Below are 16,272 nucleotides of genomic sequence, written 5' to 3' on the forward strand. Positions count from 1 at the left end.
CTAACAGAGATAACAAGGATAAAAAATTTTGATTTGATGGTTCTCAAATATTTATTACTAACTGAATGAATTTTTTTTTGTTCAATCTCAAGATAATTACCTAAATTATTCGAAAAAATATTTGTCCTACAAAATCTATGGTTTGTTCAAAGAGTCCCCCTTTCCAAAGTGTATCGATAACGAGGTCATCATAAATGATTACTAACAAGCTGATTTTTTTGTTTTCACTTAGTTAATGTTTATATAATTCAACAGACATATTGTCCTACAAATTGCGTAATAAATATTTGAGAACCATCAAATCAAAAAATTTTATCCTTGTTATCTCTGTTAGCTACCACAATCGAGAGTTTCGTACACGAAATTATTCGGTGTCTCATCAAAATAAAGCTACAAATGGAAAATCAGCTTGATAGTAGTCACTTGCAAAAATGGGCGATGTATCCTGAACTATAACTTTCAATTTTTCCCCCATTGTGTTTTACAATCGTATTAGTTTTAATAATAAAAATAAAGATGAATTAATATGTAGATATAACTAGGTAGGTAGGCATACAATTATTACTAACCTCACTTTTCTAAAACTAACAAAGCAAGGAGCAAAATTGCTTGCATTACTGTCAACATAATAGACATATTATGTATACTTTTTATTTATATATTTAATTGAATTTCTACACACATCAGCAATGGAAGAAAAATGAGGTTATTACGTTTTTTTTTTTTTCATTTTCTGTTAGTGACGTAATTACCGGATGGACTAAACAATAACTATCTATTTAATAACATTAGATGTTATCTTCTATCACTTTCTATTACATATAAGTAAATCATTATTATGGTTTACTTATACCCACTGTCAAGCTACCTTTTAAGTACTGGACAAAATCTAAAGACCGAAACCCGAAAAAAATGCAGTTGCTTTTTGTTGTTTATTCCATAAAGCAATTTATAGACAGCTTAGAAAGAAACATGCGAATTTGGAATGATGGACACTTATTTTGAAGAGGTTTGCACGAAATAGAAATATAAATTTTTCGCAAAAACAATCAGATATAATGTTAGAGCTAGCGCGCAAGAGCAACTTTTGTGTCCGCAACTATTTTGTCTCTCCCATCATCTTCAACTCGTAAGAACACGTAAGAAAGTGCGCGCACGTAGCGACGCAACTTCCTATAGAGTTGATGGGAGAGACAAAATAGTTGCGGAGACAAAAGTTGCTCTTGCGCGCTAGCTCTTAGTCTACATACTAGATACATGTAAACCGTTATAATAATTTATGTGTCTCTGAATGTTTGATCATACATTATACATACATTGACTAAATCTATGGTAAATAAGAAATGAAAATATAACCTATATTTGTTTACAACAACTTACACATTAATATTGCATGAACGACTAACATTTCGGTCGAAGTTTTAGTGTTTACTTTTCAAGATATAGTATTTTCTATTTTCATTCATTTATTGAACATAACATAAAAAAATATTATAATTTCTAAGAAACATATTTAACAAATAAGAAAAATAAATCCGCTTTTTACACTCTATTTTACTGTAATATTTATAGTATATGCAAAAATCGTATAATACTATATTTTACATCTACCCTCAATTAATAAATACAAGCTTAATTTTTATTGGACAATCTAACATACATGGTGCACCAAAAATAAGTGTTTCTATATATTGACATTGTGTTCTTATATAGGTTTATTTTCAATTTAAATATATAACGTCACTTTCCATTCCACTCGCTAATCCTACCGTTTTCAAACACGAGGTTTTTCCTTGGAAGGGGCACTAGTGTACCACGTTTTACTATACCCATGTCCTCTCCTGGGTAATACTGTAAAATAAAATTGAATCTGAACTGTGTTTTTTTTAACTTCCTAAATTTCAAATTAACACTTGACGACTTAATATCCATGTAAAAGTAAGAATATCAACTTTACTTAGTTATATGTCTAAACCTTTTATACAGAATGAGATTCCTTGGTAAGGTTGCAGTATATCCTTTTAAGCGTACAAAAGAGTAAGTGTAGCGACAAAATAACTTTAAAAATAAACTACCCTCACCTGACACTGCGAAACGAATTTCAACAAGTCCGCTCGTATAAATTCGTTGTCTTCTTTTATTTTATCTATTCTGTAAATGATAAAAGGGAAAAATTTGAAAAAGATCGTTTAACTTTAATGTATAATTGCATAATATAAAACTACTTATGATCGACAAAAAAAAAATTAAATGAAATACTGTAAAAGTGTATTAAGGGTCACAAAAAGTGTATATACTCACAATTCAGGCTTAGCTATCCTATCCACGATGCTCTGGCAGACTTTCTCACACAAACCCTCGTCAAACAGCGGAATGCCAAACTGTAGGTCCAGTATCGTCCATTTCTAGAAAATTTTATTCTTAATATTAACAAGTGACTTTTTGGTGTCAGAAATATAATAAAGATAGTTTTTATTGTGGATGTGACAAGTGATATAAAAAATGTTTTAACTTTTTTTAAATGCCATACCAATAAGAACCAAATATTTTTAATGATTGATAAATTCTATTAATAAGATTTAAACTTATGAAACTGACCTTAAATAATTAGAAAACTTAAAAGAAATCAACACGATTAATGTGTATAAATCAAAATGAAATACAGAAATCTTTATAAAAAACGTTATTACAATGATCAACTCACCTCCGGCTTACAAGTTTCATCGTCCGAAAAGTTATGCGCCGTATCCACACCACTATCACCCTCACCACTAATCTCGGACAATTTGTTGCTCAACTGCGTGAACATCGACACCGATTCCTCAGCAGGACTCAACAGATCGCTCAACTGATCGCCCAACTTATCTTCCTTCTTATCGAACTTCAGATTTTCGATGCTTGGCGTCGAATGTATTGCAACTAAATCGTCACTTATAGATTCTATGGACATTTTGGAATGTTTCAAGTCTTCTATGCTCGTTGATGAGGAATGTATGGGCACGAAATCTTCGCCGACTATCGACTCTTTGCTTGTATGTGTGTCTATATTCAAGTTATCTAGTTCTTCACAGAGTAACTTCCCGCCTTCAGCGCTCGTGAAGCCGTTGGCTGGAGAACTCGCTTTACTATCTGTGGTCGGTGTGACAGCGAAGTGCGACTCTATGGGCGACTGTAGTCTACTATTTATGCTCTTTGTATACTCTGTTGTCTTTTCTACAGACTCGCTGGACGATAGCGATATTTCACTTACGGGTTTCGCGATGCCGCAGATTTCTTTCTTCTTTCTAGGTTGCACTGAAACAACAGTTATAGTTTAAAAATAGTAAAATAACTCGCAACAATTAATTAGGCAAAGTTTTGAAAGATTGAACAGTTACGGAATAAATAAAAATAAGCTCTGGAATAGTCTGATGTGTTTCCTAGAAGATGATTTGGAAAAATTTAAGAAAAAAACTTATCGTATCTTAAAAGGCCAATAAATTCCCGCCGCTTCCCAATCCACGCATAGCTTCCGCCTTGTACCATTTTAATTCCGTCTTCCCCTTATCCTATTCTGGTAGGCAACAACCATAACCTCTGTTATGGTCTATGGGCGACGCAACCATATTACCATAGTCCATAAAAAAAAAACTCACCAAGTTGCACAGCAGTGGGCGGTCTCGCACAGCCCAAGTCGGGCACGCCTATATCAGCCAAGGCCACATAGCCCGCAGTTCGTGTGAGTCGTAAGCGACGTAACAACCGCCGTAAACCGCCGTGCTTGCGCCAGAGGCATTGCGCGTCTGTTTGTGGTAAATAAAATTATACTTATTTTTTTGAGGGCCGATTTTTCAATGCCTAGATAAACAGCTAGATAGACTTTATTCTTCAGTTAACAAAATATTCAATTTTTCAATAGACGAATAGGACTTATCTATCGAATAACTACGTTATTTGAGGAATAAATCTATTTACCGCTCCAACGGCCAGATAGCGCGCTATTCGACGGATAGGAGTCTGATTTGACAACTGACGCGTCAAATTTGGGATATTTTCGTACGTAATAACATAGAGCATAGAATTATTAACAAATGAGCCTCTTTCAATCATATGAAATTGATGTTTTTGGTAGTATTGATGACCATGCTATTAAAAATTTGCCGAACGCTGCGTTTTTGGCGTTTCCATCGTAAAATATATAAATTTAAACACAAATTTAATCAAAACTCGAATCTAAACAACAATCAACAATCATAGAACACAAGACAAACTTAAAATGCACTCTTGACGTGAGTCATAATGACTGTTGTTGACAAATTGCAAGAGTTGACTCTTTCCCGCTCTAACCTGACTAATTTAATATGTTTGTTTCGCCACTCCGAGAGCAGAGCTGCCAATATGGAAATATTTGGTCAGATAGTTATTCATGGAATAAATCACGATTGAAAAATAGGCGAGTCGTTATGAGTTAGATAAACAATTGAATAAGTCTATTCGAGGGGTAGTTATTAGACTGTTTATATCGGGATTGAAAAGTCGGCCCTGAAACTTATAAAGAAATTTTTCAATTTTTCTTTTTCATTTTAGGATATAAGTACATACTTACTGTGATAAATATTAATGAAAATTATTTGTTGTCTTAAAAACAGAAAGCCAGTCTTTTATTTGGTGTATAAAGTTATAAGTTTTGTTGGTAGTTTAGTTTTCTGCAAATTTGAATTTATAGGGGTGGAATTTCATTTTATTAATTGTTTATTTATTTATTTGAAAACTACACAACTTACAGTTTGACTTAATCTACTTATATCTATGATACAATACGCCAATTACGAGTTTTACAATTATTATCAATTATATGTATATTTAAAACAGTAACTTATTAAAGAGTATTGAGTTGTGTGTGTGGGTGAGTGTGTGCGTGCGTTTGGGTGTGTTTGTGTGTATGTATGTGTGTGCGTGTGAATGATTAAAATGTGTTAGGTACGTTATTTGCATATAAAGATTTTCCTATCTATTTTAATGTATTAAAAAAAAATATTTTTGTTTGTTGCATTGAAAATCAATGCTAAAAGATAGAGAAACATAAATTATTGACCTACAGGTAATTTTTTAATTTCCATGCTGGAAAGTTATAAAATTTCATACAAAAAAAAATAATAAAAAAAATATCTGTCTTTACATGTGTGTAAGTTTATATGTAACAAGCGACGCACCTTCTCTATCATCCACACTAGCGGGCGGGAAGGGCAGGTGCACAACATGCGGCGGGGCCCTCACGCCCGCGGCTTGCAGCAACACGGGGCCCCTCCGTAGGGCACTGTTAGCAGCTGCAAGTGCAGCGGCTGCTGGGAGCGCTGGGGCCTCTGATTCTGCCGTCCACCAGGATACGGCGAGCCGGGAAAAGCCTAGGAGACAGCGTGGTACGCCACGGAGGACGGTGCCTAGTGGAAGAATGATGGTTTACATTTTTTGACAAGCAAAAAAAATGTTTGTCAAATCGTAATACCTGTTGGTAAAGTTGAAACGTATTGAGATGATGTCAGGTAAAAACTAAAAAGTCTCAGGTATACAGATATAAGATTTGTTGTATATTAATAGTTATACCAATAGTTTTCAATCACTGAATTCGTATAAAATAACAACAGAAAAACGAAAAAAAAAAGTTTTTTTTTTTCTAAAAAATGTGTACATCTCTAGCTAGTTTAACACCCTGTATACGATATTCAATTTATACGTGAATACAAAAAATATACCCTTGGTGAGCAGCAGCGTGGGCGGCCCGTAGCCCGCCACGTGGTACAGGTAGAGGCGCATCCACGGCGAGCTGGCCTCGGGCGGCGCGGGGCCCACGTGCGCTAATACTTGGGCTGCTGCCCCTGCACGTGCCTCCCGACTGAGCGGCGCGGTTGATATCGCTAACCTATACAATTACGAGATATGAGTATAAAAAAAAATAAAAAACGACGTGTGGCACTCGGGGACGGAGTGGGGAGCGTGAGGTTTTTTCGTTACGGAATTTCTCGATTCGGTCCCCGCGCTCAAGGCCCGCGATAGAAGCTATGCAATAGCTTAAAAAAAGAGGGTGTCGGCATACACCACGGCATACGTCGGCACACGTGTCAGAAGTGAAACATCTTCGACAAGATTCAAAGATACCAAAATTGTCGCCTCTCTCTATGACGTGACGGCATTGCCATGACGCGATCTTGAAATTTTACTATCAACGCGTCTAAAAAAGTTTCACTTCAAAGAACCACTAAATGAAAATTGTAATCGTACAACACGTGATCATGGACACGTTTCTGAGAGTTCTATAAAAACAAGAAATAATTAATAAATTTTACGACATTAAATTTTTTCAACAAATTAACCAATGGGGAATATTCATGTTTTTCTTTTTTGTCTTAAATTAATAGTTTACTATTTTATAACGTAGAAAAAAATATTAATGGGCTTCAAAATACTCTAGATATTTTTAAAAATGAAATTCAAAACTTTTAAAAAATTTAAGCAGTTCAAACGCCATTGTGCGCGCGCTTTGCGTGACGTCACATGACACGTCCAGTGGGTGTTTACCTTAGTGTTTACTATGGAGTGATGAATACAATGTCGTATCAGATGACGTCACATTTCGTTCGACCTGTGGTGGCGCGTTTTGGAAGTTTGAATTTCGCTCTCTTATTTTGCACTTTTTGAATATTATTTTAGGGGTTTAAATAATAAGTAAATAAAAAAAAATCCTTTTCATTATAATATTACGATAATAAGTATTCGAGAAAAAAATATTTTAGGCCATTTAAAATTTTATGCATATTCCCTATTTACATGACATGACGGAACGACATAGAAAAAAATAAATAACACAGCATATGTTTCTCAAACACTTTCACCATAACAACATAAATTAATAAACGCGCTTGCTCGTATAGTACGAATTATATTTAAAAACTGCATTCGCAAACTGTCAATAAACCAATCCTCAATATCAGTTTCAAAAACTTCCAAATTCAAATTCTCGAACCTATACTTAGTAGCGAGCAGTCTAGTCCGCGCGGGCGCATCCAGCGCGTGCAGCGCTTCACACCGCAGCAAGTCCAGCGGGCGCAGCTTGGGCCGCAGCGTCCGCAGCGCTATCCGTAAACAGGCAGCCGCTGCCAAGTACCTTCTGGCTTCACCTTCGATCTCTGGGTCCGCGGCAACCTAAAATAAAAAAAAACTTTATACTCTCCATTATATAATATATTATTTGCTTTCTGACAGCTTCATGTCTATGAAGGGTTTTATTTTTAGGTTAAAATGTCATACAAGTAATATTGTTACTAAAAAAATAACCTAAAAATTTAGACTACATAAATTTCAAAAATTGTAAGAGCATAAAAGTAACATAAATTATTTACTTGGATAACAGAATTGAATGCTATAAAGACTAAAAATTACATATCATACCTTATCCAACTCCATAAGAAGGCTATCAAGACTTTCATCGCACAACTTTCCAACTTCAAATAATGTCACCGCATGGCTTTTGAGATCCTGGAAAATAGTATGTTGCATGATTTTTATGCTTTTCTTTATGGAGATGCAATGTAACAAAATTAATTAATTTTTGGAAACAATGGTATTACCGGTGACAAATTTCCCATCATAAGATACGCGGCTAAGGTGGAATCAAATAATACTGCAACTCTTTGTCCACTATTGTTTGTGGTGCTTTCGAAGTTTTCTACCTGTGGAGAAAAATATAAAATTAACTCCCTCAATGAAAATTGTCCGTATTGAAAATTCATCTTTTTTTTTTATTATAAAGCTATTAATATAATATTACCTGGTATTTTCTAGGGTTTGATTTTACGCGAGTATTATACATTTAGAAATTAAAGACTTTTTAACGGATTTTAAACGCGATTTATTCATTCTATTATTTTCTAAATAATAGAATGAATAAATCGCGTTTAAAATCCGTTAAAATGTCTTTAATTTCTAAATAATATTACCTGTTTAGAAGTAGATGGCATATCAGTTAGCAATACAGGCTCCATTTGTAAAGCATCTTCTTCCAATCTAGGGTCAAACGTCAGGGGAGCTATTTGCCTGTATCTGGAAAAAAATACAATTTTCCAGGTTTCTAACTTCGACAATTTATTTTTATATGGACATTTATTTCTTATACCGTAAGAAGGAATAACTAACATTGAACATGAAATGCGTAAGTATACGTTGTTGTGTGTGCAATGTCGTGTTAAATTTTAGCCAATGGCATTGAGTGTACGTACACAAATAAGAAATTAGAGAAACAAGTCATTATAGCATACGCGTATCTCCTACGTGCTCTGCAGTGGGATACCTAAAGTCTACAGTACTAAAGACAAGTATAGTAAACTACTTTCTGAATAATGGAAGTCTTGTTTATGCATAAACCCATAAACTACTTCCTACTTCCTATCCTATCCTACTAATCTACTAATATTATAAATGCGAAAGTTTATGAGGGTGGATGTGTGTTTGTTACTTTTTCTCGCAAATACTACCGAACCGATTACAATGAAATTTAGCACACATATAGAGAGTAATTTGGATTAGCACATAGGATAGGTTTTATCGCGGAAATCCCACGGGCACGGAACGGGGACTATGCGGAGTTTTCTTTGAAAACGCGGGCGGATATCTAGTCTAATACATACACCCTAAAATACCATGTTTAAATGCAAATAAAGGATTTATTCATTTATTTATTTTATTTAATACACCTACGGCTGATGCGCGTGCGTTGTGAGCGCGTGCGCCCACGACGCGTGTCGGGGGCTCACTGGCGGTGGCTGCAAGAGCCGAGCGAACCCAAGCCTGCAGTATAGCGATACCGCTTGCTTCACCAGGGAACATTCCACCTGGAGATAGCCTGATATTAGTATAGATAGAGTACGATTCACAATTAGAAGAAATACATCAAATATACAGACAGAGTACGAATCAAACTTGATGGCTTGGAACGTCGTACGTTCCGTTTCAGTTCGCAGTTTTAAGTTTTAGCGGGACGTAGCAACACACACTAGCGAGTGAACTTATAATTTTTAAGCAATTATTTATTATTCAAAATTTCAGTATTGGAATGTGCTTCATAAATTTGAAACGAAAACAATTACTATATTTTTTTGTTTGTTCGTCTGTCTATGAAAATAAAAAATACCACAAAATATTAAAAAAAAAAGATTTTTTGTCAAACTGTAAAATTTTTAGGCTTGGTTAAAGATACAAATTATTCCTACCTGCAATACGCCAGCTAACTCAGCGACGCTGGTATGTTCGTCTATGGACACAAACACTTTATACAGTAGTGTCTCGAAGTAATCTCCCGCGATTCTATTCATGACGAAGCCCTTTAGTGGAGGCACTGATACTTTATCAGCTCCCGTTATAGGGACATCTAGGTAGACCAAACCACGCCTGGAAATGACTTTTTTTTTTTACTGTGTCAAATTCATTTTACGATAAAAAAAATATTTTTACATATCTCTCTAGTAATAGACTTTGAATATAAAATGATAAGCAAACACATAAAAAGAAAGTTGATCAATTTTTTGTAAATTTTTTTGTGATAAGTGGGAGACAGTCGACAGATGTATAAAATTTGTTTTTTGTTTGGAAGCGATAAATCTCAGCCATAAATTACCTGTAAAGACTCTTGACAATATTATAATCGAGAGTACCGGCGGTTTGCGAGCCGCGGTCAATGAGCATGTCAATTAGCGCCTTTTCGTCGCCGTTTAGAGGCTAGTTTGAAATAAAGTTATCAGTAAACAATAAAAACACACAAGAACTCAACAATCGACAAAAATAGCACATTTTTTTCACAATACTAAAACAAATTTCTTCAAGCATTATATCTTTCATGTATTATTATTTATTACGACGTTAAATATCACACAAACATTTTTTTATTATGTAAACATACAGACAAGTATTTAAAAAAATTTTAATCATATTCTAATATATCAAAAATGCAAATCATTCTCTCAACTCAGTGTTAATAAACAATTGAAAATTTCAAACTTCCTAAAAATAATATCTTTATAAACTCACTTTAACATCTTCCTCCAGCACATAACCCAATTCAACCCTCCACCATGGTTGCATGGGCACATTTAGGGGCACTCGGGGCAAAAGTCCCCTTATCGCTTTCGACTTGCCCCTACGCCCTAGTGACCTTGCTTTGGCCACAAGCTCCAGGTACTCATTACGACCTATTCCTAAGAGCCGAAGACCTACAAATAACACAATAGATGAAATAAATTTATCAATTTTTTTTTACAGATTTAATATAAAAAGGCAATTTTGAATTTATTACATAATGATATCCCACAAATAGTCTGAGCATACATTTGAAATTATATGGTTTAAAAAAAATGCCAAAACCTTTCATTGTTTTTGGAGACAATGTTCCATGATATACAGTGGTGGTCACATAATTAAAGACACCTCCTAATTGACCATAAAAGATTTACATTAGGAAGTACAATTATCTGAAAAAGGTTTTTAATCTAGTATTATTTTTATTAAACCATACAAGACAATATGTTCTTTAAAATGAGGGACAAAAAATAGGTATATTCCTTGTTAGTTTCGACACTTGCTCTCTGCGGGAATGTAATACAAACTTTGTTTACGTACGTCTAGCTGGCCACTTAATTAAAGACAACAAGAAATGAGTTATAATTTTTTATAAATAAAAAGAAACAACATTGTGCGTTTATCGTTTTGCCGCGTAATTTCATAAATCGTTGACACTCCATAATTTTTTTGGCCATTTTTAACTTTTAAAATTGAAATTCATACGTTTAATTGTTTTAATATAAATTATTATGGTTAAAAACAGGAGTTGCAACTCGTCCACAAAAAAAAATATTTTTTACTTCCATGATAATTAAAATGTTCCAAGGATATGGTTATGAATGCTATAAAACATGTCAAGATGTTTCACACGACCAAAAATGTACTCAGAAAAGCAAAACTAAGTGAAACTACTCGGCCGAAAAATTCAAAAATGGTGTTGTTGGCTAAAAAAGATCCATTTCAAGGGTCGGAACTGATACAGTTCAGAGTTGTATGGTGCAGCAGGCTTGAAGGGGGGTCTGCAAGGGCAATTAGACGGAGACTGTGTGGGGAAAACTTGCAATGAAGAGTATTTCGGAAAGTACCACTTTTGAAAAAACAAAATGTGAAGGCAAGATTTGACTTTGGACTGAACGAGAATGGAAACATGTGCTGTTTTTGCATGAAACTAAGATTAATATGATTAATTCTGTCAGAAAACAATATGTAAGACGCCATCTCAATAATTAAATGGATCCAAGATACACTAATAAGTAGTCATACATCGGGGTCGAAATATCAATGTGTGGCGCTATTTTTCTGGACTTGGCGTTGGATCTGTCAAAAAGACAGAAGGCAACATGGATAAATTCCAGTACAAGTATATTTTAGAGCAATCTATGCTGCCCTATTCGGAGGAAAATTTACCTTTTGTTGGGACTTTTCAACACGATAATGATCCTAAGCACACAGCAAAAGTAGTGAAATGATTGTTAAGGAACCAATCTGTAACTGTTTTGGATTGGCCCCCCTACAGTCCGAATTTAAATCCGATCGAAAACTTATGGAATCAAGAAAGAAAGAAGTCGTGGCAAAGCGGTCAACAAACGTCGACTAACTTTGCAAAGCATTTTCGAAGAATGGAACCAAATTAGTGATGCAACTTGTACAAAATTAGTTGCTTCTATGCCCAAGAGATGTAAACCATCATTACTGCCAAGGGACATGCAACCAAATATTGAAAAGTGTAAAAATGTTTTGTAAATACGTCAGACATTTTGTGTTGGAAAAATAATCTCATTAAAACAATAATTTTTTATATTTATTATAAGCGAGTCTTATGTCTTTAATTATATGGCCAGACCTTTGCTAGGATAAAACTGCTAGTAGTAAGGATGAACCGATTAAAATCTAACAAACCGACAAGTTCTGTAGATAAAATTTAGTTTAGCATTAAACAACACATACCTGAATATTTTAAAATTATTTAACAAGTTCCAATGATAGTGTAAAAAAAAAATGTTGAGAGAAATGCCTTGGGTAGTATAAAATGCTCTTAGTGTCTTTAATTATGTGACCACCACTGTATATGTAGTTAGAGAAACTAAAGCAAATGTAAAATGCATGCATCATTAATTCTATACTCACAATCAGCAGCTGTGAAATTTGGCATTGTATCATAACTCTTTTCAGATTCTATCAGTAATGCCACAACTTCTATGTAATAAATAAATGGGGTTATCCTTAGACCTGAAAAATAACTCTCCATGACAAAAAATCACAAAATTTTTTTTTTTTGGAAAATATTTTTTTAAATTAATGCAAATGTCACTTTGTAATTTTACAACATTGATAAGGATATTTGGCTATTGCACTAAATCGATACAAAAATTAAAACACTAGAGATATTGAATTTATTATCTGTTTTATTTAAAACTACAAGGCACATTATATGAATATTACAAATTGATTATTACCTTTAACTATCATATCAGCTAAGTGATATGGGTAGAGCATGAGCCTCTGTATGCTGCTCTGCACCAGCATCTCATAATACTTCCTCTCATCTTTGCGCACTGTTCTCACTGAAAGTGACATTATTTCATACAAATATCAATTAAACTATTGTATACTTACTCAGATGATTAGCATGTATAGCGTGCAAATAAAGATATTATTCCTTATATAATTCTTTTCAATATCAAGGTGGGGAATTATGACATTTGATATGTGAGATTGAATTACTACACACTTATTATGTACCTGTAAATATAAATTTTCTGCTTGTTTGAGTTCACACTGTGAGTCTATTAAGACTTAATTGAATCAATACTAATATTATAAAGCTGAAGTGTTTGTTTGAACGCGCTAATCTCAGGAACTACTGGTCCGATTTGAAAAATTATTTCAGTGTTAGATAGCCCATTTATCGAGGAAGGCTATATATAATTACGCTAAGACCAACAGGAGCGGAGCCACGCGGGTGAAACCGCGAAGCTCAGCTAGTAAAAAGTAATTAACTATTTTATTATACTGCATTACAGTATGAATAGTGACTAAATTAAGAAACAATATTGGTCAATAATTATTTTATGGTAGGTATTTGCAGTTTATTCAGATTAAAATTTGCAAAGGAAACTATACTCTAAAATCCAAAAAAAATATAATTACTTTTTACTTGTATAAGTATACTTATTAAAAAATGAAAAAGGTTACTTGAACTTTATATCTGTATAATAAGAATCATACATTTACTAATACATAATTATACAGGGTATCCTACTGTTGGTATACTAAGCTGCATACGCTGAGTACGTAAAAAATACTTTATAAAATTACAGACGCATTTTTTTTAAATAGATGAATTCTTAAAACTCTATGTGTACACCCATAACAATCAACCCAACCCACCATACTTTGCCACCAGTACGTACGTTTAAGATTATGTTTTCATAGACAAAATGCTCATACATATTAGAGAAGCGGTATATGCCGGTTGCGCGAAGCTAGGGAAAAAAACATAAATTTTCAGGAAAAATTTAGCAAAAAATTTTTGACGTAATTTTGTTGTTTAAGTATTTTTTACGTGATCAGTGTATGCAAAATTACAAGTCCCTTCGCGCTTAGTATACCAATAGTGGGACACCCTGTATACCTACATACTTAGTTTATAGTTGCATAAAACGAAATAATTCCTTACAAACACATCAACCATAAAAAATCATCAATTAATATACAAAATTACACGAACATTCATTATTTTAATTATAATATGCATGCAATATATTTTTTGTCCATATTTTATACTTAAAGGCAAGCCAAGCCAACCTTTGAGGACATTCTTATACTTAATATTGAGTTTTATTTTTAGTATTTAATTTTTTGACCACTACCTGTAATCCCAAACACGTTTGAATGTTATTGACCTTACAATATAAGACACCTCATAAAATGTCAAAGTCTTTAAGTTTAATAAATTAGTCATCTTTTATTTAGAATTTTAATTTAGAAAAAGATTAATTCATTAGTAAAAATGGCATACACCTACTACACTATAAATGTGCAGGAAAAAATATGACTCAAAATGGACTTGATCATAATTTAGCTAATTATGCATTTATTACATTATCAAACTTGTTTTTTTACTAAAATATGAAGTAAATCAGCTTTACAAAAGGAAATTAGATTCTTATGAATAATGGTCAATGAACTTATTTTTAAATCAGGTAGTTTAAATATCGAATGACAATGTGCACTTTACAACTTCCTCAAAAAGCAATAAAAATTCAAATTATATCCATATAATTTATGAAACTATTTTTAAATAATATATCACAAACTACAAAATATGTTTTCCTTTTACATCCTTCCATTTTTATTAATATTACTAGCTTACTGTCTGTGGCATTGTCTGCTTTGTCTAAAACCTAGTAAATTATATACTTAAACCTTCTTTGAGAACCACTCTATCTATTAACAACACTGCATCAAAATCTGTTGCATAGTTTAAAAGATTTAAGCATACACAGGGACATACAGACAGAGAAAGCGACTTTGTTTTATACAATGTATGAGAATGTTGTAATATCCAAATTCATCTTTCAATTACTTATCATAAGTTTTTTTTATGTTTATTTGATTATGTTATCTATTATTATCAATTATCTATCTATAAAAATCATTATTTTTGTGTAATTTTAATTAGTTTAATTTTTTAATGTAATTGATTGCTGAATTATATAATATAATATGATTGATATGTTATTAAAAAGTGAAGTCCCATGTCCCCAAGGGGGGGTAAGCATTATACATCTGTTTCACTAATCAGTTTTCTTTAGGGACAAATAGGTGATCAGCCTTCTGTGACCTACCAGACCAAGACATTTTTTTTCTATGTATCCACCGGGAATCAAACCCAGGACCCCTCGGTGCTACGCTCACGCGTCAACCACTGTACCAAGGAAGCGGTCATGAAATGTTATTGCTTAGTAAATATTTTCAGAAATTTTATCATCACATGCTTAAAATTACAATAAATTTATTTTACATTATACTCATACAGAATCCATTGACTTACCCAAGCTTCCCCTGAATCTCAATTGATTTTTAATACTGAAATCGAATATATATCTTTCATATTCCTTCGGAGCATCATTGAGCAACTGAAAAAAGAAAAGAATTTGTATCATACAGCACTTGAAATTCAATGTCACTAGGGCTTTTTCTTATTCAAATAATATGATACAAATATAGGTAAATAGAATCATCTGTGAATATGATTGGTAAACCGAGGATCAGCTTTAAAATAAGCCAGGATTTGAGCTACCTATACCCAGAGGGTTGAATTTCTATAAGGCATATCTTTCATAAAAATATCTTTACAACTTCTCTTCTCTTTAGTTCTCTTTAGATGATCTCCTAATTTGAAGTTATTGAATATAATAATATTGACCATTACTAATCTATGTCTTTTGTAGTCGAGTTGCGACTAGACAATAGAAATAATATTTATTACACATACTATAATATATTATGTTGCATGTTTATATTATGTATAAAAAATAGTATAGTATTCCGTCATGTGGAAAGTACTAAGACTTGGAAAAAGAGAAAATGGAATAATAAACAATCGAAACATGCAGTTTACCTTTTTCACGTTTCCTGGTAATTGGTTCCATTGAACTTTTTTCCTTATACACTCATTTATTTCATCCTCCATTTTAAAGAAGCTAAAATAGTTTAATTACGACTACATTTAAGACATATAATGGATATTGGATAAACAGATTCGCAGCTGAGCACCAATATTTTGATAAGCGATTGCAAATTTTCGCTGCGTTCTGTAAATTGTAAAATACAATCTTGTCACTTGTCACTTTATGTTGTAGACTGTAGTCTGTGGTTGTAGTGTGATAGGTACAATAAATAGGTACAGGGTACAGGGTACCTACAGGCCATTTTACTGTACAGTATGTTCAAAAATAAATGCGACTCTAGTTTAAGGCTTGAATAATTGTAAAATGGGTGCGTTGTAGACAAGCGCGGATCCAGGGGGGAGGTCATGGGGTCATGACCCCCCCCTGGGCTAGGTCCACGACCTAAGTGGACAACTAATTTAATATTAAATTTTTAAATTAAAAAAAGTTATATTGTTCAACATGTTTTTATTAATTTTTGAAACATAAAAGTAACATAGAACCATGAAAC

At 33.2% G+C, this 16,272-nt stretch overlaps 1 protein-coding gene across 1 annotated transcript; it reads right to left on the minus strand.

The window, feature by feature from the left end:
• Positions 1-1,253: 1,253 nt before the first annotated feature.
• Positions 1,254-15,917, minus strand: LOC123699176 (protein FAM91A1). Its single transcript, XM_045646067.1, has 19 exons — positions 15,713-15,917; positions 15,143-15,227; positions 12,543-12,650; positions 12,214-12,315; positions 10,057-10,238; positions 9,647-9,747; positions 9,243-9,420; positions 8,731-8,864; positions 7,974-8,076; positions 7,605-7,706; positions 7,426-7,512; positions 7,001-7,179; positions 5,733-5,899; positions 5,193-5,420; positions 3,636-3,782; positions 2,705-3,294; positions 2,302-2,405; positions 2,082-2,151; positions 1,254-1,851 (listed from the first exon to the last, which is right to left on the minus strand). Exons 1-19 carry the CDS (start codon positions 15,782-15,784, stop codon positions 1,741-1,743), a joined length of 2,850 nt encoding a protein of 949 aa, XP_045502023.1. The 5' UTR covers positions 15,785-15,917; the 3' UTR covers positions 1,254-1,740.
• Between the last annotated feature and the right edge of the window lie 355 nt (positions 15,918-16,272).

The sequence above is a fragment of the Colias croceus genome, chromosome 17, assembly GCF_905220415.1.
Source record: "Colias croceus chromosome 17, ilColCroc2.1".
In the NCBI taxonomy this organism is placed as follows: Eukaryota; Metazoa; Arthropoda; class Insecta; order Lepidoptera; family Pieridae; genus Colias; species Colias croceus.

Excerpts from the sequence above, each read along its gene's own strand:
- LOC123699176 (XM_045646067.1), bottom strand. The coding sequence starts at position 15,784 with ATGGAGGATGAAATAAATGAGTGTATAAGGAAAAAAGTTCAATGGAAC. Across the intron at positions 12,651-15,142 it reads GAGATTCAGGGGAAGCTTGG|TGAGAACAGTGCGCAAAGAT; the intron begins GTAAGTCAATGG and ends TGTCACTTTCAG. Across the intron at positions 12,316-12,542 it reads AGCTGATATGATAGTTAAAG|GTCTAAGGATAACCCCATTT; the intron begins GTAATAATCAAT and ends GTTATTTTTCAG.